General features: G+C 46.0%; 1 protein-coding gene across 1 annotated transcript; it reads left to right on the forward strand.

The window, feature by feature from the left end:
• Positions 1–1,048: 1,048 nt before the first annotated feature.
• LOC119858977 (solute carrier family 22 member 6-A-like) lies at positions 1,049–17,685 on the forward strand. Its single transcript, XM_043519753.1, has 10 exons — positions 1,049–1,649; positions 2,934–3,037; positions 7,260–7,414; positions 8,038–8,206; positions 8,640–8,763; positions 10,422–10,537; positions 12,792–13,006; positions 15,182–15,290; positions 16,079–16,282; positions 16,941–17,685. Exons 1-10 carry the CDS (start codon positions 1,248–1,250, stop codon positions 16,996–16,998), a joined length of 1,656 nt encoding a protein of 551 aa, XP_043375688.1. The 5' UTR covers positions 1,049–1,247; the 3' UTR covers positions 16,999–17,685.
• The last annotated feature ends 2,271 nt before the right edge of the window (positions 17,686–19,956 follow it).

Raw genomic sequence — 19,956 nt, forward strand, 5'->3', positions numbered from 1 at the left:
ACTTTGTTCAAGCAGGAATTGATCCAGTCCTGTGGCCTGTGTTATGCAGGAGGTCAGACTAGATGATCACAGTGGGCCCTTCTGGCCTTAAAACCTATGACTGTGAGTAACATGAAAGTGTCACGGTGGAAAACAAAGCTAAGCATGATCCGAGGGTGAGTTGGATGCATCTAGGGTGACCAGACAGCAAATGTGAAAAATTGGGATGGGGAGTAATAGGAGCCTATATAAGAAAAAGACCCAAAAATCGGGACTGTCCATATAAAATCAGGACATCTGGTCATCCTAGATGCATCAGACCTTCAGCTGGTGTAAACTGGCATAGCTCCACCAAAGTCAATTTACACCAGTTGGGGATCTGGCCCATAAATTTGAGGTAGAGTGGAGCTTTCAAATGCCTCTTGTGGCACTGAATTCCACAGTCTAATTACCTCTTTTGTGGAAGAGGCATTTCCTCTCCTAAGGACTAAAAGGTAAGAGGACCCGGATGCTTCCTTAAAGAGCTTTCGAAAATCTCCCTCTATCAAATAGTCCAGCTTTACATCAGCAGTAAATGATACAGAATCCAGCCCAGATTTCAGTCCATGCTACACCCATCCTATAACACTAATATACTAACCAAAGTCACCATTCTTGTCCCCTATGCTCTGCAGACTTGTTCCTTTGCCAGGACTGCCCTTTGCGCCATATCATGTCAAGCATTTTCCTATCTGACTTAATCTACCAAATAAGCAAAGTAAAACTTTAACTGGCTGAGCATATCAAGCCTTTATATAACAATGAGTCCGTTTGCAAGAGGGTAAAACCTGGGGATCAGCAGAGACTCAATCCGGGCAGAAAATCCTTCTAGCATTCCTGGAACTGGTGTCTTTTCACTGATTTGGGATTGAACGGTTTGCCACTGCAAACTGGGACCAATTAACCTGGGATTTCTGCAGCAACAGGAAAAACAACAGACACTTAATGCAGGTGGCAACCTGCAAAGTTATTAAGCCAACTTGTCATCTTCTGCAATTTTAACCTGTGGTATTAAGGGACTATTTGCTGGGAAGCACATGCCTTACAAGAAGTTCAGCATAAGCATCCCAAGTGGCCATACTTCCATTTTATGGTGTGAATCAGCACCACACAGCGGTTATTTTTTGGCCAAACCACTGAGATATTTTGCTAACACAGGGGAAGAGTGTATTCTTCTCACCCATCACTGGTCATTTTTTTTTTGATCAACCCAGCGCCACCTGAGAGCCATGAGTTTTCCAGAACTTCTGGACCGCATTGGCGGCATGGGACGCTTCCAAGTCATGCATGTGGCATTCCTGGCCATCCCGCTCTTAATGCTGGCCAGCCATAACCTCCTGCAGAACTTCACTGCTGGGATCCCAGAGCATCACTGTCAAGTGCGTGTCATGACCAACTACACCCATCGTGCCAATCTCACAGCTAGCCTACATGCTGAAGATCTGCTCCGGGTCTCCATTCCCATGGACAAGAGCCAGAAGCTGGAGAAGTGCAGGCGGTTTGTCACCCCACAGTGGCAGCTCCTAAACCCAAATGCCACAAGCACCAACACAATAGAGATGAATACCGAGCCGTGTGTAGATGGGTGGACCTATGATAAGAGCCTGTTCACCTACACCATTATAACTGAGGTGAGAGAGACTTGACTCTGCTATAGCATAGGCAGTGCAGTCATAGGGAGGCAGTGTGGATCACTGCCTAGGGCACTGGGCTGAGAGAGGAGGAGACCCAGATTTTATTCCCAGCTCTGCTACTGATCTACTGTGGGCAAATCGCATTCCCTCTGTTTCCTCTCCCATCCTTTGTCTATTTAGAATGTAAGTTCTTTGGGTCTCTCTAAATATGCGGGTATAGCACACTGGGGCCATGATCTTGGTCAGGGTCTGTGCAGCGCTTGGCACAATGGAGTCCTGATCTCTGTTGGGGTCTGGGCAGCACCTGGCACAATGGGGCCCCATATCTCCTTTGGGATCTGTATGTGCTATGCTAATACAACACAATAGCTTGTAGACTGTTACATTGCACTAGGCTCTCTATATACACACACAGTGAGAGACAGTCCCTCCCTCCACCAAATCTCTTACTGTTGTGATCTGGCAGACTGTTTTTCCCCCTTGGCACAGGTATAACTGACCACACAAGGTAGTAGCATTGCCACCTCTGAGGTACAATAAAATGGGAGGTCCAAGATGATCCTGAGCCCATAAAACTGGCAGGGTGCACTGAATACCCTGACAGATTTCCCAGGGCAGCTATCTCAAAAAAGGGATGACCCAGGAATACCTGGATGGGTGGCAATGCTACAAGGTACAGGGCAAGAGGAACCACACCCGCTGTTCGTACTGTAACAGGTTTGCTGACTGACCAGTATAGATTTCCCCATCCCGCCATACACACACTTGACTCTATGGGTTCTCTGTACACCAATTTTACTGGTGGGTGTCTACTTCAGAGCCTGATTTCTAGGGCTCAGATTTTCAGGGTGGGGGGTGTGAATAGCCCCTTGATAACCCATCCCTGTGAGAAGGCCAGTAAAAATGCTCCACTCCCAGCTCCCCAGCATAGGGGGTGTGGCCTGATTGCATTGAGCTCTGCTTCCCAAGGGCATTAGGAGGAAGAGTGGAAGTCGGAGCAGCTCTGAGGCCACTCTACACATACCACAGGAGTTAAGTAGGGTCCAGAAATGCGGAGCACAAGTGTGGGTTAAGGCCACCTCTTTCCATCTCTGTGTCTGCCTGGAGCGAAATATCGAGACCCGGGGATCAAAGTATCCTCTCTACAGACCAGACTACAGCATGTCCAATCTCCCCTCCCTGACACCCATAGACACTTCCAAAAAATTCCAGCTCAGGCAATGTGTGCCCTGAAATCTTCCTGATCTCACTGGTCTCTGTTTTCTCCCCCTGCCCCTGCAGTGGGATTTGGTGTGTGAGTCCAGGACACTCCAGCAAATGGCTCAGTCGCTCTACATGACTGGCGTACTGGTGGGGTCAGCTGTGTTTGGAGGCCTCGCAGACAGGTGAGATGGTGAGACTGATTCCTAACTCCACACGCTTTCATGTTGCTAATGCGAGCTGGAGCCACATCAATCCCAGCTCCAAAAACATGTCATAATGGTTATGTACCTACTGCTTGCAGGTCAGGACTGTGTAGTGGCCCTGGGGAGGGATTGCTGGGGCTGCTGCAGGTCACAACGGATACGAATTGGCAGAGGGAACAGGGTTAAGACTGAGGGGCATCACAGAGCCGGGGAGGGGAGGCCAGGGCTGGAACAGCAGGAGGGCTGCAGTTCGGGCTTGAGGGGCATCGGCAGAAGTGCACTGGATAATGTCACACATTCAAATGACAGGTTTCAGAGTAGCAGCCGTGTTAGTCTGTATTCGCAAAAAGAAAAGGAGTACTTGTGGCACCTTAGAGACGAACAAATTTATTAGAGCATAAGCTTTCGTGAGCTACAGCTCACTTCATCGGATGCATTTGGTGGAAAAAACAGAGGAGAGATTTATATACACACACAGAAAACATGAAACAATGGGTTTATCATACACACTGTAAGGAGAGTGATCACTTAAAATAAGCCATCAACAGCAGCAGGGGGGGGGGAGGAGGAAAACCTTTCATGGTGACAAGCAAGGTAGGCTAATTCCAGCAGTTAACAAGAATATCAGAGGAACAGTGGGGGGTGGGGGGAAGGGGGGGAGAAATAACATGGGGAAATAGTTTTACTTTGTGTAATGACTCATCCATTCCCAGTCTCTATTCAAGCCTAAATTAATTGTATCCAGTTTACAAATTCCAATTCAGCAGTCTCTTGTTGGAGTCTGTTTTTGAAGCTTTTTTGTTGAAGGATAGCCACTCTTAGGTCTGTAATCGAGTGACCAGAGAGATTGAAGTGTTCTCCAACTGGTTTTTGAATGTTATAATTCTTGACGTCTGATTTGTGTCCATTCATTCTTTTACGTAGAGACTGTCCAGTTTGGCCAATGTACATGGCAGAGGGGCATTGCTGGCACATGATGGCATATATCACATTGGTAGATGCGCAGGTGAACGAGCCTCTGATAGTGTGGCTGATGTGATTAGGCCCTATGATGGTATCCCCTGAATTGATATGTGGACAGAGTTGGCAACGGGCTTTGTTGCAAGGATAGGTTCCTGGGTTAGTGGTTCTGTTGTGTGGTGTGTGGTTGCTGGTGAGTATTTGCTTCAGATTGGGGGGCTGTCTGTAAGCAAGGACTGGCCTGTCTCCCAAGATCTGTGAGAGTGATGGGTCGTCCTTCAGGATAGGTTGTAGATCCTTGATGATGCGTTGGAGAGGTTTTAGTTGGGGGCTGAAGGTGATGGCTAGTGGCGTTCTGTTATTTTCTTTGTTGGGCCTGTCTTGTAATAGGTGACTTCTGGGTACTCTTCTGGCTCTGTCAATCTGTTTCTTCACTTCAGCAGGTGGGTATTGTAGTTGTGTTCGACGTCTCAGACTCAAGGAATATTTCCAACACACCTCTGACCAACATATTAACCCACAGAGACCTTCCTGCCAACACTACAAAAAGAAGGATTCTGGGTGGACTCCTCCTGAAGGTCGAAACAGCAGCCTGGATTTCTACATAGAGTGCTTCCGCCGACGTGCACGAGCTGAAATTGTGGAAAAGCAGCATCGCTTACCCCATAACCTCAGCCATGCAGAACACAGTGCCATCCACAGCCTCAGAAACAACTCTGACATCATAATCAAAAAGGCTGACAAAGGAGGTGCTGTCGTCATCATGAATAGGTCGGAGTATGAACAAGAGGCTACTAGGCAGCTCTCCAACACCACTTTCTACAAGCCATTACCCTCTGATCCCACTGAGAGTTACCAAAAGAAACTACAGCATTTGCTCAAGAAACTCCCTGAAAAAGAACAAGAACAAATCCGCACAGACACACCCCTAGAACCCCGACCTGGGGAATTCTATCTCCTACCCAAGATCCATAAACCTGGAAATCCTGGACGCCCCATCATCTCAGGCATTGGCACCCTGACAGCAGGATTGTCTGGCTATGTAGACTCCCTCCTCAGGCCCTTCGTTACCAGCACTCCCAGCTATCTTCGAGACACCACTGACTTCCTGAGGAAACTACAGTCCATTGGTGATCTTCCTAAAAACACCTTCCTAGCCACTATGGATATAGAAGCCCTCTACACCAACATTCCACACAAAGATGGACTACAAGCCGTCAGGAACAGTATCCCCAATATTGTCACGGCTAACCTGGTGGCTGAACTTTGTGACTTTGTCCTCACCCATAACTATTTCACATTTGGGGACAATGTATACCTTCAAATCAGCGGCACTGCGATGGGTACCCGCATGGCCCCACAGTATGCCAACATTTTTATGGCTGACTTAGAACAACGCTTCCTCAGTTCTCGTCCCTTAATGCCCCTACTCTACTTGCGCTACATTGATGACATCTTCATCATCTGGACCCATGGAAAAGAAGCCCTTGAGGAATTCCACCATGATTTCAACAATTTCCATCCCACCATCAACCTCAGCCTGGACCAGTCCACACAAGAAATCCACTTCCTGGACACTACAGTGCTAATAAGCGATGGTCACATAAACACCACCCTATATCGGAAACCTACTGACTGCTATTCCTACCTACATGCCTCTAGCTTTCATCCAGATCATACCACTCGATCCATTGTCTACAGCCAAGCTCTACGATATAACCGCATTTGCTCCAACCCCTCAGACAGAGACAAACACCTACAAGATCTCTATCATGCATTCCTACAACTACAATACCCACCTGCTGAAGTGAAGAAACAGATTGACAGAGCCAGAAGAGTACCCAGAAGTCACCTACTACAGGACAGGCCCAACAAAGAAAACAACAGAATGCCACTAGCCATCACCTTCAGCCCCCAACTAAAACCTCTCCAACGCATCATCAAGGATCTACAACCTATCCTGAAGGACGACCCATCACTCTCACAGATCTTGGGAGACAGGCCAGTCCTTGCTTACAGACAGCCCCCCAATCTGAAGCAAATACTCACCAGCAACCACACACCACACAACAGAACCACTAACCCAGAAATCTATCCTTGCAACAAAGCCCGTTGCCAACTCTGTCCACATATCAATTCAGGGGATACCATCATAGGGCCTAATCACATCAGCCACACTATCAGAGGCTCGTTCACCTGCGCATCTACTAATGTGATATATGCCATCATGTGCCAGCAATGCCCCTCTGCCATGTACATTGGCCAAACTGGACAGTCTCTACGTAAAAGAATGAATGGACACAAATCAGATGTCAAGAATTATAACATTCAAAAACCAGTTGGAGAACACTTCAATCTCTCTGGTCACTCGATTACAGACCTAAGAGTGGCTATCCTTCAACAAAAAAGCTTCAAAAACAGACTCCAACGAGAGACTGCTGAATTGGAATTAATTTGCAAACTGGATACAATTAACTTAGGCTTGAATAGAGACTGGGAATGGATGAGTCATTACACAAAGTAAAACTATTTCCCCATGTTATTTCTCCCCCCCCACCCCACCCCCCACTGTTCCTCTGATATTCTTGTTAACTGCTGGAATTAGCCTACCTGCTTGTCACCATGAAAGGTTTTCCTCCTTTCCCCCCCCTGCTGCTGGTGATGGCTTATCTTAAGTGATCATTCTCCTTACAGTGTGTATGATAAACCCATTGTTTCATGTTCTCTGTGTGTGTATATAAATCTCTCCTCTGTTTTTTCCACCAAATGCATCCGATGAAGTGAGCTGTAGCTCACGAAAGCTTATGCTCTAATACATTTGTTAGTCTCTAAGTTGCCACAAGTACTCCTTTTCTTTCTCCTTACAGTGTGTATGATAAACCCATTGTTTCATGTTCTCTGTGTGTGTATATAAATCTCTCCTCTGTTTTTTCCACCAAATGCATCCGATGAAGTGAGCTGTAGCTCATGAAAGCTTATGCTCTAATAAATTTGTTAGTCTCTAAGGTGCCTTTTCTTTTTACACATTCAAATAAATTCCTAATCCTGAATTTTGGTTCAAGCACTCTCCATTGCAAACAGTGCTTAGAGGCAGCTGAGATCACCAAAGTAGGAGTAATGGGTGCCATATGGTGCAATCAGGGTGCCATATGGTGCAATCATACCAGCCTCCAAATTCCCTGCCCCGGACCAGCTTCCTGATCTCCCCTCCCCTGCATTTACTCCGTTCTCTGTGGTGCAGGTTTGGCCGGAGAGCCCTCCTGATCTGGTGCTACCTGCAAATGGGGGTCACAGGCATCTGTGCTGCTTTCTCCCCCAACTTAACCACCTACTGCGTCTTCCGCTTCCTCACCGGCATGGCCATTTCTGGGATCTCGGTCAATTCTGTCTCGCTGTGTAAGTAGGCGCTTCAGGTCTGAATGATCCCAGCAGACTAAGGAGCAGAGGCAAGTTACTCTCCAGGTAATCTTATAACGGTGTCTCTGATAGCACCGGACACCTGGTGTCTGCTCCTGGGAGAACCAGGACAGAACAAAATTCACCCAGGGTAGTGGGCCCAGCACAAGCGTATGCACCACTTCAGCCTGCCCAGAGCTGGGAGTCCTGACACTCAGCCCTCTTCACCTGCTCTAACCCACACAACACATGCCACTAACAGAGCCAGTGATGGAACCCTGGAATCCTGACTTCTGGCCCTGCTCCTGTTCTAACCCACTAGACCCTACTCCTCCACCCAGAGCTGGGAATGGAACCCAGGAGTCCTGACTATTAATCCCAAATAACGGTGTGTGTGTGTGTGCGTGTGTGTGAGAGAGAGAGAGAGAGAGAGAGAGAGAGAGGACTCTGGAATCAGAACCAGTGACCTCCAGAGCTAGAACTTACAAACTGCTACAGCTTGAGCTAACGCTCAGTCCTTAGCTCGTCCTTAGCTCGTCCTAGACTCATATCCTCTGCAACGCAGGCACAGAGTGGGGGAGAGGACCTGCAGTACATGTGTGTCACATGTTTTCTCTACCCAGGCATAGAGTGGATCCCTACCAATGTTCGGGCCATTGTGGGTACCATCAATGGATACTCCTACACTACTGGACAATTCATTCTGGCTGGGGTGGCCTATGCTATCCCAGATTGGCGCTGGCTACAGCTCACCGTCTCCCTGCCTTTCTTTGTCTTCTTTCTTTACTCCTGGTATGTATGTTGATCAATAACTTGAATTATTTCTGGCAGCTCTTTCCCCCATTTCTAGGTGTGTAATGCACCTCTTGGATAGAAGACCATTTAAGTCCTTCTTTAGTCTTGCTAACTCCCAGTCACTTCCCTGCTCTAACCATTAGACACCACTTCCCTCCCAAAGAACCCAGGAGTCCTGCATCCAATCATTCTAACCAGATAGTCCCCCACTCTCCTCCCAGACCCGGGAATAGAAACCAGGACTCCTGACACCCACTTCCTCTTTTCTCCTCCAACTGCTAGACACAACTTCCCTTCAAGGGCCAAAGGAGTTCAGTCTAGTGGCTAGAGCAGGGGCTGGGAGTCAGGACTTCTGGATTCTATTCCCAGCTCTAAGAGAGAAGTGTAACTGAGAATCAAAGCTATTGTCTTGGCTTCGTCTTGTTGGCAGGTTGTTTGTAGAGTCTGCCCGTTGGCTGGTGATATCAGGAAAACCAGAACAGGCAGTGAAAGGGCTGAGAAAGGTTTCCAGGATCAATGGGAAAATGGAAGAAGGAGACAAACTCAGTACTGAGGTAAAGAATCCATAGAGGCCTTTATGGTCCCATGGACAAATCAGGTGGTCCAAACTGGGGTTAAAATGCAGGTGGGAAGTCCATGCCCTTTCCATAAAATAAGCTCTGCCTATAAGTCCTTAAAATGATTGTTCACATCTCTTCAAGCTATTGTTTCAGGCTCTCTACAAACTCAGGCAGGCATTTGCACCAGGTCATGCTTTCAAGATATCTTCGCAAACACAATCTTGTGGTTTTTAAGACAATCTCAGGATTTTTGAGGAGCGGTAAACCATGATTTTTGAAGATTTGGGGTTGATGAGACTAGTTGCTGAAATGTAAAGACTGTACATTTAAAACTGATAACAGTAAATACTTTCCCACAAATAACTTCCTTTGGAATTCACTGCTACAAGATACAAACATAGCAGGATTCAGGAAAGGATCAGACATTTATACGGATAAGGAGAAAATCCAAAGGAAGGATTTAATAAAAAATAAGCAAGTGTTTTGGAAGGGATGTAAACTATTCATTTAAACTCCCTATATGGCCCTATCACCTCATGAGCACCTCACACTCTTGAATGTATTTACCCTCACAGCTCGCCCATGAAGCAAGGGAGCACTATTATCCCCATTGTAGACATGGGGAACTGAGTCACGGAGAGGCTAAGTGACTAGCCCAGGGTCATACAGGAAATCTGTGGTACAGCAGGAAATTAAACCCATCATCTAAATTCTAGGCGAGTGCCCAAACCACTAGACCATCCTTCCCCTCAATCTGAATGCTGTAGGGAATGCACTGATCTCTAATTAGTGAGAGTTATGAGGCCCTTGTCCATGGGGACAGGTTATAACATAACTAAAAGTTTTCTTGTCAGAGGCTGGAAGAACCCAATGGTCTGACCCAGTCAGGGGATACCTGTGTCTCTAAGCCAGGGATCGGCAACTGTTGGCCCGCAGCCCATCAGGGTAATCCGCTGGCGGGCCGTGAGACATTTTGTTTATGTTGACCATCCACAGGCATGGCCCCCTGCAGCTCCCAGTGGCTGTGGTTCACCATTCCTGGCCAATGGGAGCTACAGGAAGTGGCAGCCAGCACATCCCTGCAGCCACTGGGAGCTGCGGGGGGCCGTGTCTGCGGACAGTCAATGTAAACAAAATGTCTCGTGGCCCGCCAGCAGATTACCCTGATGGGCTGCGAGCCAATGGTTGCTGATCCCTGCCCTAAGCTATCAGTGGACAGCTGAATTGTCAGCTGGGAAGTGTGCCTGAAATTATTAGGCCAGATTCCCAACTGGTGTAAATCTGCCATCACTCCACTGGAGTCAAAGGGGCCAGATCCCCAGCTGATGTAAATTGACCATTGCTCCAAGGGAGTCACTGGGGTCAGATCCCCAGATGGTGTAAACTGACTGTTGCTCCATTAGAGTCAATGGGGCCAGTTAGCCAGCTGGTGTAAATGGGCATAGCTCCATCAAGGCAATGATTCTATGCCAATTACACCAGCTGAGGATCTGGCCCTATAGGTAGAGGAATCCAAACCTTCAGTCTGGGTCAGCCTTATTTGAGCAGTGCTGGGAACTTCATACACAACTGTATTAACTAGCACTTGTCCCTGCTATTCATTGCTTTGTTCTCACGGGTACCATTTGCAGCAAGCTCTCTTCTCCATCTAGGTCTTGAAATCCAACATGCAGAAGGAACTGTACTCAGCCAAATCTAGCCACACCGTCATGGACCTGGTACGCACACCCACCATGCGCAAAATCTCCTGCGGAGTCTCCTGCATATGGCAAGTGGGCTCTTTCATTTTGCTGAGGCAAAGATAATGAAGCATAAGGAGCCTGCTCTTCTGCTGGTGTAAATGAGCACAGCACCCAGCCAACATTGGGGGCCCCCCAACATTGGGTGCTACACAAACGCCGACTAACTTCAGGGTCCACAGTGTGCCAGGCGCTGCACAGACTTAATGAGAGACACTCCCTGCCCTGAAGTGCTGACAGTTTAAATAGACAAAGGGGTGAGAGGAGAATGAAAGTGAGGAAGAGACTTACCGCAGTTAACACAGCAGGTCAGTGGCAGATCTGGGAATGGTACCAAGATGTCCTGACCTCCAGTCTGCTGCTCTAAACCACACCCCTTCTGCATCCTTAGACAAACCACTTCTGAACCCCACCTGGACAATGAAGATAACAAGGTCTATAGATGAAATGCAGTTGTCTAAGTGCTATGTACTTCAGCCCAAATACAAGGAGTCAAGATTTACCTATATGTATAGGGACCTACCAAATTCATGGCCATGAAAAACGCATCACGGACCATGAAATCTGGTTTCCCCCCCATGAAATCTGGTCTTTTGTGTACTTTTACCCTATACTATATAGATTTGTTTCTCAAATTGGGGGTCCTGACCCAAAAGGGAGTTTCAGGGGGGTTGCAAGGTTATTTTAGGGGGTATTATGGTATTGCCACCCTTACTTCTACACTGCCTTCAGAACTGGGTGGCTGGAGAGTGGCGGCTTTTGGCTGGGTGCCCAGCTCTGAAGACAGCACCCCACCAGACGCAGTCCAGAAGTAAGGGTGGTGATACCATACCATGCCACCCTTACTTCTGCGCTGTTGCCTTCAGAGCTGGGTAGCTGGAGAGTGGCAGCTGCTGACTGAGGGCCCAGCTCTGCAGGCAGGAACGCAGAAGTAAGGGTGGCAATACCATACCATGCCATCCATACTTCTGTGCTTCTGCTGGCGACAGCTCTGCCTTCAGAGCTGGGATCCCAGCCAGCAGCCACCGCTCTCCAGCTGCCCAGCTCTGAAGGCAGCGCTGCCGTCAGCAGCAGCACAGAAGTAAAAGTAGCAGTACCACAATGCCCCCTATAATAACTTTGCGATCTCGCCACAATTCCTTTTGGGTCACAGGCCCTACACTTACAACACCATGAAATTTCAGATTTAAATAGCTGAAATCATGAAATTTATTATTTTTAAAATCCTATGATCGTGAAATTGATCAAATGGACCTTGAATTTGATAGGGACCTAGATATGTATTAACATTAGGCCTGGTCAACATTTTTCTGTCAAAACTGTTTTTCAGCAGAAAATTGGAGTTTTGATTAAACAAATGTTTTATGCAAAAATTGTCGGCTCCCTGCAAAAAAATTCCACTTTTCATAGAAAAAACTAAACACTCAAACTGCAAAATATTTCAATATTTAAATTCTGACATGTTACTACAGTGCCTCATGGGGCTTGTAGTTTGGGTGCTTCACGCCCCTGTTGTACTCTATGGCAGTGGTCTCCAAAGTGGGATGTGAGCAACACAGGGGGTCCACAAGACCATCCCTGGGGGTGCGTGGCAGGAGGAGCGCCGCCGAAGAAGAACTGCCAGCACGGCGGCAACAGCACTCCTGGATCTTTGATTCTTCGGCTGCATGCTGGTGGCAGCTCAGCTTTCCCCGCTCCATCTTCGGCAGCACACCGGCGGCAGCTCGGCTCTCCCCGCTCCGTCTTCAGTGGCACGCTGGCGGCAGCTCGGCTCTCCCCGCTCCGTCTTCGGCGGCATGCCGGCGGCAGCTCTTCTTTTTCTTTCTTTTTTTTTTTGCTTCCCCACAGCTGGCCCTGGGGGTGCACGATTCAAAAAGTTTGGAGACCACTGCTCTATGGGCCCGGCTCCCTGGCTGAACTACATCTCCCAAGATACATCTCAGCCAGGGACTTCCATGATGCACTGACTCCCCTTTTCAAGAGGGAGGATGATGGTGCATCATAGGAGCTGTAGTCCAATCTGAGAGTCCGGCCCATAGAAGAGAATGGGAGCATCAGGCACCCAAACTACAGTCCCCATGAAGTATCATAGCAGCATTTCTGAACAGAAATATTTATGTTTTGGCCAAAGTATTTTGGTATTCAAATCTTCTCCACAAATTTTCAGTGGAAAATATAGATAACATTGTTCTTTTAATTTTTATCAAAAAAAATTGTGGCTACCCCTCCCAATTTTCTGACCAGTTCTAATCCATGGTCATATCTCTGCACCATCCATCTCAGGTTCTCCACCAGCTTTTCCTATTACGGCTTGGCCATGGACCTGCAGAACTTCAATGTCAATATCTACTTGACCCAGCTGATCTTTGGAGCAGTTGATTTTCCAGCCAAGTTCATCTCAGTCCTCACCATCATTTTCATTGGACGCCGTTTCTCCCAGGCTTTTTCCTTGGTCCTTGCTGGACTGTGCATCCTAGCTAATATTTTTGTGTCACAAGGTGAGAGAGGATTTGCTCATTATGGGATGGAATAAGGGATTTTCAAGTGTTCAGTAGCTCAAGGGACCCTTGTATAAATCTCCCACAGCTAGAGATGGGACACAGTCAGAGTGGACCAGTGCTGTGAAGTAGTATGAAAATTCTGTCTTAGGTGCCCAGTTGGTGTGTCTTGATCACATGCTCGGGGGTCCAATTAAAATCCAGATTTTGGGTCAGGAAAAAATTCCCACCCAGATCACAATAGCAGGGAGCTTAGGGGTTTTTCCTTTTCCTTTGCAGCGGGGGGGAGGGAGGGGAGTGTCACCTACCTACTGGGATCATCTGGGCCTTTTTCAGCCTAATAAATAGCCTGCAAAGACATCGGTGGCCCCTCAGACTCGCATGTTCTTGGCCTGGGGCACACAACAGTTCCATTCTCTCAAGACTAAAATGCTTTGGTTTAACATAGGGCGGTAATGGGATGAAATTTAATGGCCTGTGACATGCAGGAGGTCAGACCAGATGATCAGATGGTCACTTCTGGCTTTAAACTTTATGAAACTATGAAAATGTCCGAGCAGGAGAGCATTTGCTTAACCATGGAACACTGGGCCGGATCCTTAGCTGATATAAATCGGCATAGTTCAACTGCAGTATATCCCATACTAAAACAATGTGGTTCTCTGTCCCATTCTAGTTGGCTGGACCATACATAGGAGTTTATGTATCTAGTCGTCTTCCCAGCTTATAGCAGCTGAGGATCTGACCCATAGATTGACGGCCAGAAGGGGAAGGCAGTGTGGTCTGGTGAACAAACCACTAGACTGGTTTCAGAGTAGCAGCCATGTTAGTCTGTATTCGCAAAAAGAAAAGGAGTACTTGTGACACCTTAGAGACTAACAAATTTATTAGAACATAAGCTTTCGTGAGCTACAGCTCACTTCATAGTCTCTAAGGTGCCACAAGTACTCCTTTTCTTTTAACCACTAGACTGCGATTCTGAAGACTTAGGTTCTATTCATTGCTCTACCACTGGCCTGCAGGGTGACCTTGAGCAAGTGGGGACACTGACCTCCTTTATAAAGAGCTTTGAGATTTACCAATGCAAAGCATTAAATAAGAGATAAGAATCATCATCTAATCTGACCTCCTGTATAACATGGGCCAGAGAATCTCACTAGAAATTCTTGCATCAAGCCCATATCTGATGGTTGAGCTAGTATCTATTAGAAATACGTCCATTTAATTTAAAGATTCAAATGTGAGCCTTATTTCTAGTTGAAATCTGTCTAGCATCAACTTTAAGCCACTCAATTTCATTCTGCCTTTGTCTGGTAGATTGAAGAGCCCTTTGCATTAGAAATCACCTTGCTGTGTAGGTATTTATAGACTATGATCAAGCCATCCCAGAACAATCCAATGGATAAGCTAAATAGATGAAGCTCCTGAAATCTCTCACTGTAAGACAGGTTTTCCAGACCTCAAATCTCTTCTCTGCACCCTCTCCAATTTTTCAACTTCCCTTTTAAAGTGTGGACTAGAACTGGACACAGTGAAGCAGATTTTCAGCTGGCATCAAGCAGCCTAGCTCTGTGGTCTTCAGCAGCTGAAGATCCGGGCTGGTGGTGTTATTATAATTATTTTTATTGCAGTAATACCTAAAGGCCCCAAATGAGATCAGGTCCCTATTGTGCTAGGGATTGTACAGACACACTAGGGCATGGACCATCACTTGCAAAGAGCTTACAATCTAAATAGCCAAGTGAGACAAAGTTTGGGAGGGCAAACACAAACAGAGAGGTGAGGTGACTTGCCTAAGATCACACAGCAGAGCTGAGAACAGAACCCAGGTATCCTGACTCCAAGCCCATTGGATCACCCAACCTTGTTTAGGGTGGCCCCCCAACACCATATGCAGAGGTCATCTCACTTCTTTACTCCTGATCACGAGAATCACTGGTCAATAGTCAGAATTCCTGTAATAACTGAGAGACAAGGTGGGTGAGGTAATATCTTTCCCTGGACCAACTTCTGTTGGTGAGACAGACAAGCAGAAACTGGTCCAATAAAAGCTATTACCACACCTACCTTGTCTCTCTAATATCCTGGGACTGATACAGCTACACCAACACTTCATGTAAATTCCTAAGTCATTCCTGACTTAGGCTGAAATGCCCTATTTTTCCCTCTCTCCAGAATTACAGACCTTGCGCATGGTCTTCGCTGTGATCGGAAAAGGATCCCTGGCTGCATCATTTAACTGTGCCTATATATTTTCTGGAGAGCTGTTCCCAACAGTGATCAGGTATCTAGAAGCCAGCACCAGACCCCACTGCTGCCTAGGAAGCCCTATCAGCAAACTGTGACCTTGGCTGTGTTCTATGGAACTTGTTTGATGACTTGTAAAGTGTTGTGAATTCAGACATCACAGAGCTGAGTTGTGCTCTCGGAGTGAAAAGTACCCCTGCGCAGGGCCCGTACAAATCCTCCATGCCACTTGAGATCTCAGAGATAGAGTTCTATCTATCGGTCCCATACATACTCTTCTCTCTCTCATTGTCTGTACTCTTATCTAGCTATATCAGTAGAGTTACACCAGTTTAAGTGAGAGAAGTGAATCACAATTTTCATTGTAGCCTCCATTTCAGTCATTCCTGCATCCTATGCTCAGACCATATCTTCTTTTTACGGGGGAAATCCCCTCTGAAATATACATTTAAAGGGCCAGGTCCCCAGCTGGTGTAAATTGGTATTGCTCCATTGGAGTCAATGAGGCCAAATCCCCAGCAGGTGTAAATGAGCATTGCTCCAGTGGAGTTGACGAGGCCAGATGCCCAGCTGGTGTAAATTGACCGTAGCTCCACTGGAGTCAATGGTTCAAATCCAGAGCTGGTGTAACTCAGCGTTGTTCCATTGGACTCAATGGGATCAGATGCCCAGCTGTAAATTGGCCATAGTTTCTTTGGAGTCAATGGTTCAAATCCAAAGCTAGTGTGTCACTCCATTGACTTCAGAGCTATGGCCTATTTACACCAGCTGGGGCTCTGGCCCAATATCCCAAGCTCAGACGGGTACTTTTTATGGCTGTTGCAGGCAAACTGGGCTGGGACTAGGCAGCACCATGGCTCGTGTTGGCAGCATCATGGCTCCACTTGTTCTGCTGACTGGTGAATTCTTCCCATCCCTGCCCCTGATTATCTATGGATCTGCCCCTATTGTCTCCGGCATTGCAACCGGCCTACTGCCAGAGACACACAACGTGCCATTGCCCGAGACCATAGACGAAGTGGAAAGACAGTAAGTGGCATTTGTGTAATTAACCAGAATAAAAAAGACATTGCTCAGAAACCTTGAAGTTGTTTTTGATCTGTGTGTTCCAAAAGGAACAGATATTTCACTGTTCTCAACATTTTTTCACCATTTGTATAGAAATTTTTCATTTTTCCACCTCCAATTTAGTCATTTTTGTCTCCCTGTTTCTCTCTTGCCACTGAAAGTGGGAGGAAAGGGGGGGGAAATTGGTGTCAGCTTCATCAAAAATCCCAGGAAAATTTTAAAAAATCATTATTTGGTTTTGTTAAAAAAATAATTAAAATGAATTTCTTTCAGTTTTGGGATTTGTCAAAAATAAAGAGAAATTTTCAGAAAGAAATTAAAATATTTTGGTTTTGGGTTCCTAAAAGAAAAGTGGAAAATTTCAAGAAAAATGAACATTTTTCATATTCAGGATTTGTCAAAAATACAATCCTTAAAATTTGGGGGGGGGGGGGAAATAAACTTTTTTGTTTTGGGTTTTGTCAAAATAAATAAAAAAATCAAACACCCTGGAACTTTTTAAAAAAACAACAACAAAAATTTGCATTAGCTTTGAGCATCTGTTTTAAATTAATTACTTCTCTTGGTGATTCTGCAAACACTTATATTTATTTACTTTCTTCTTCTTTTTTTTATTAAGATCAAAACATACAATCAAGGATGAACTACAAATGAATGTCCTCCTACATTCCACATAGCCAGATCCAGCCAAACAAGTGAGCTAAGGAGAGAAAAATGAAGAATGTTTTTTAGCTTTATTATTCTATTCCTGCTGGAAGCATTTATACAGTGTGACTGGCTATAAAGCAAAAGGGGAACATGTTCCAACTGCTCTGCACAGCATCTCCCTCTATTTCAACACCCCACATAGCTCACTGCAAGAATCCAACACACGCTGCCCATGCTGCAAATATGGGTCATGGTCTATCATTGCCTGTGTAATCAAACTGTCCATTGAATTGAGTGTATATGGGAAGGGTCTAGTGATGTGGTCTAATGTTCATAGATAGAGTAGTCTGAGTACAGTACGTACATTAAGAGGTTTTATTACACAGCACTGCTTTGAAAAGGCTCCATTAAAGGCCAGGCCCCAGCTGGAGTCAATGGAGCTCTGCTGATTTACACCAGTTGAAGATCTAACCCATTATTTCATAAAATAGGGTAGTGATGAAGACTTATAACCTGCAGCACAGACAGGTAAAGGAACCTGCTGAACCTCACATAGCAAAGCTTGTGGCATAGTTAGGAAGAGAACCCAGGAGTCCTAGTGCTACACTGTACCCCAGCTCCAACCACTAGACCCTATTCCCCTCCCAGAGCCAGCAGAATCCAAGTCCTCCCTCCTTTTGCCATTGGACCCCATTCTTCTTCTAGAGGACAACTCAGGAGTCATGGCCCTCAGCTCTAACTCACTAGATAATACTCTGCGCCTAGGAACAGCAAACTTTTTGCCTCATGATAGGAGGAGAAAACAGAATAGAAGCACATGAGGAAAGAACAGGCATATCTCAAACTTCCCAGGGCAGAAATTCCTGCATAGTGATTTACTGGTGAGATTCTCATTAAATGGTTGCATCTCACCGTATCCTGTTCACCGTTCATTTCTCCAACTTTGCACAATTGTAACTACCTTCTTCTATTACATAAGGCACCCTTGCTTTGCTATCACTATTTGTATTTCAGTTGTGTCAAGGGGCCCCCCACTGAGATCAGGGCCTCATTGTGACAGGTGCTGCACAAACAGCTAGCGAGAGACAGTCTGTGCTCCAAAGACCTTGCAATCTAAATAGAAATAGAATATTATCTCCATTTTACAGATAGGGAAACTTGGGCACAGAGCAATCAAGTTACTGTCTCTTTCTATGTGTTTGCGTAGCATAATGAAGTTCCAGTCTCAGTTGTTCAATAGGTGCTACCATAATACAAATAATAATTAGCAAATACACCACATCTTGCACCAGCAGAGAGCTGGGTGAGGTGTGTTCCAGCTCTAACATCTGTGGTCCAGATCCTTAGCTGGTGCCAATCAACATAGCTCTGTTGAAGCCAATGGAGCTGCTCTGATTTACACCAGCTGAGGATCTGGTCCATGTAGGATTCCATGAACATAAATTTGCTGCTTGTTAATAATGAAACTGTTATCCTTTTGTGACCTGAGCAGTTAAGCAATTTTTGGGGTCCTGCAAATTGTTTCCATTAGGAGGAGCAACTGATGGAGTCAGGTATTTCTTTTATGCAATCCTGCTTATGTATGAAGTATGCAGTAAGTCCTGTTTCCCAGAGCACAGTAGGAATCAAACAACAGGAGGCAGTTTCTTGCTCACAGTTCTGTGACTCTCTGTACCTCGGAGGAACGCCCTACACCCCCATGTTCATCTTTATAAAATGATTGTGTGGTATCCAATGCAAAGTTTGTCATGTTGGGTGTCTTTGGAAGGCTCATGATGCACTGAGCATGGTTGTTATAGTAATCCGATGAAGTGAGCTGTAGCTCACGAAAGCTTATGCTCTAATAAATTTGTTAGTCTCTAAGGTGCCACAAGTACTCCTTTTCGTTTTGCGAATACAGACTAACACGGCTGCTACTCTGAAAAGTAACATTACAGTAATGCTATAGGTTATAATTTCACGTATATAGTTAAGAGGCTGAAAATGTATCCTCATGGCTTAAAGCAAGCCCAGGCAAAAACTCTCCAAGAACAGAGAGGCAGTTCACACCTCAACAGGGCAGATATAGGACAAACCCAGCCCAGCCTCACAGGAACAAAGGACGCTGGCCTAGGCAGCAACAAAAGAATCTGTTTGACTCTCGAGGGAGTCACCCCCTCCTTCCTTTGGTCAGTTTGGAACTGCGATGAGGTAATGCTCATCTGATTCTGAAGGGGGGGGGGCAAAGCCAAGAAGGAAGAAAGGACATGATAAAAGGGAGAGACATTTGCCATGCTCTCTCTCTCTCTCTCTCTCTTCCACCTACATCTACAGACACCATCACCACCAAGTGACCGAAGCGCTGATCAAAAGGGAGCAACCAGCCAGCCTGTGGTGAGAAGCATCTAAGTTTGTAAGGACATTGAAAGTGTTAAGATCAACTTAGAATGCGTTTTGCTTTTATTTCATTTGACCAAATCTGACTTATTATGCTTTGACTTATATTCACTTAAAATCTATCTTTATAGTTAATAAATTTGCTTGTTTATTCTACCTGAATCAGTGTGTTTTGTTTGAAGTGTGTCAGAAACTCCTAGGGTTGTGTCTGGGACTGGAGATATTGGCTAGTGTCATTCAGTTGCAAGTAGCTAAGAGCAGCTTACATGCCAGAGGCTGTGCATAAACATTGGGGGAGTGGGGGTTCTCATAGCAGAGCAGGGTAAGGCTAGCTCCCAGAGTCAAGGATTGGAGTGACCTAGCAGATCACTGGTCCGGATAACACCAGAGGGAAATGTCACAAATTCCAAGCCTCTTTCCGACCAACACTGAGCCCAAAAGCTCTCACTCTCTTAGCTTTTTCTCAGAGTGATGCTACCAGTTTTTCTGTGGCTGTCTCTTTGGTTTTCTGCTGCTTCTCTCTCCCACGCAGACACAGTTCCCCAAATAATGCCCAAATCCCTGTGTTTGCTGTATCAATCCCTATGGAAACTTCTAGGGCCACATGATTC

Source organism: Dermochelys coriacea, chromosome 7 (genome assembly GCF_009764565.3).
Source record: "Dermochelys coriacea isolate rDerCor1 chromosome 7, rDerCor1.pri.v4, whole genome shotgun sequence".
NCBI lineage: Eukaryota > Metazoa > Chordata > Testudines > Dermochelyidae > Dermochelys > Dermochelys coriacea.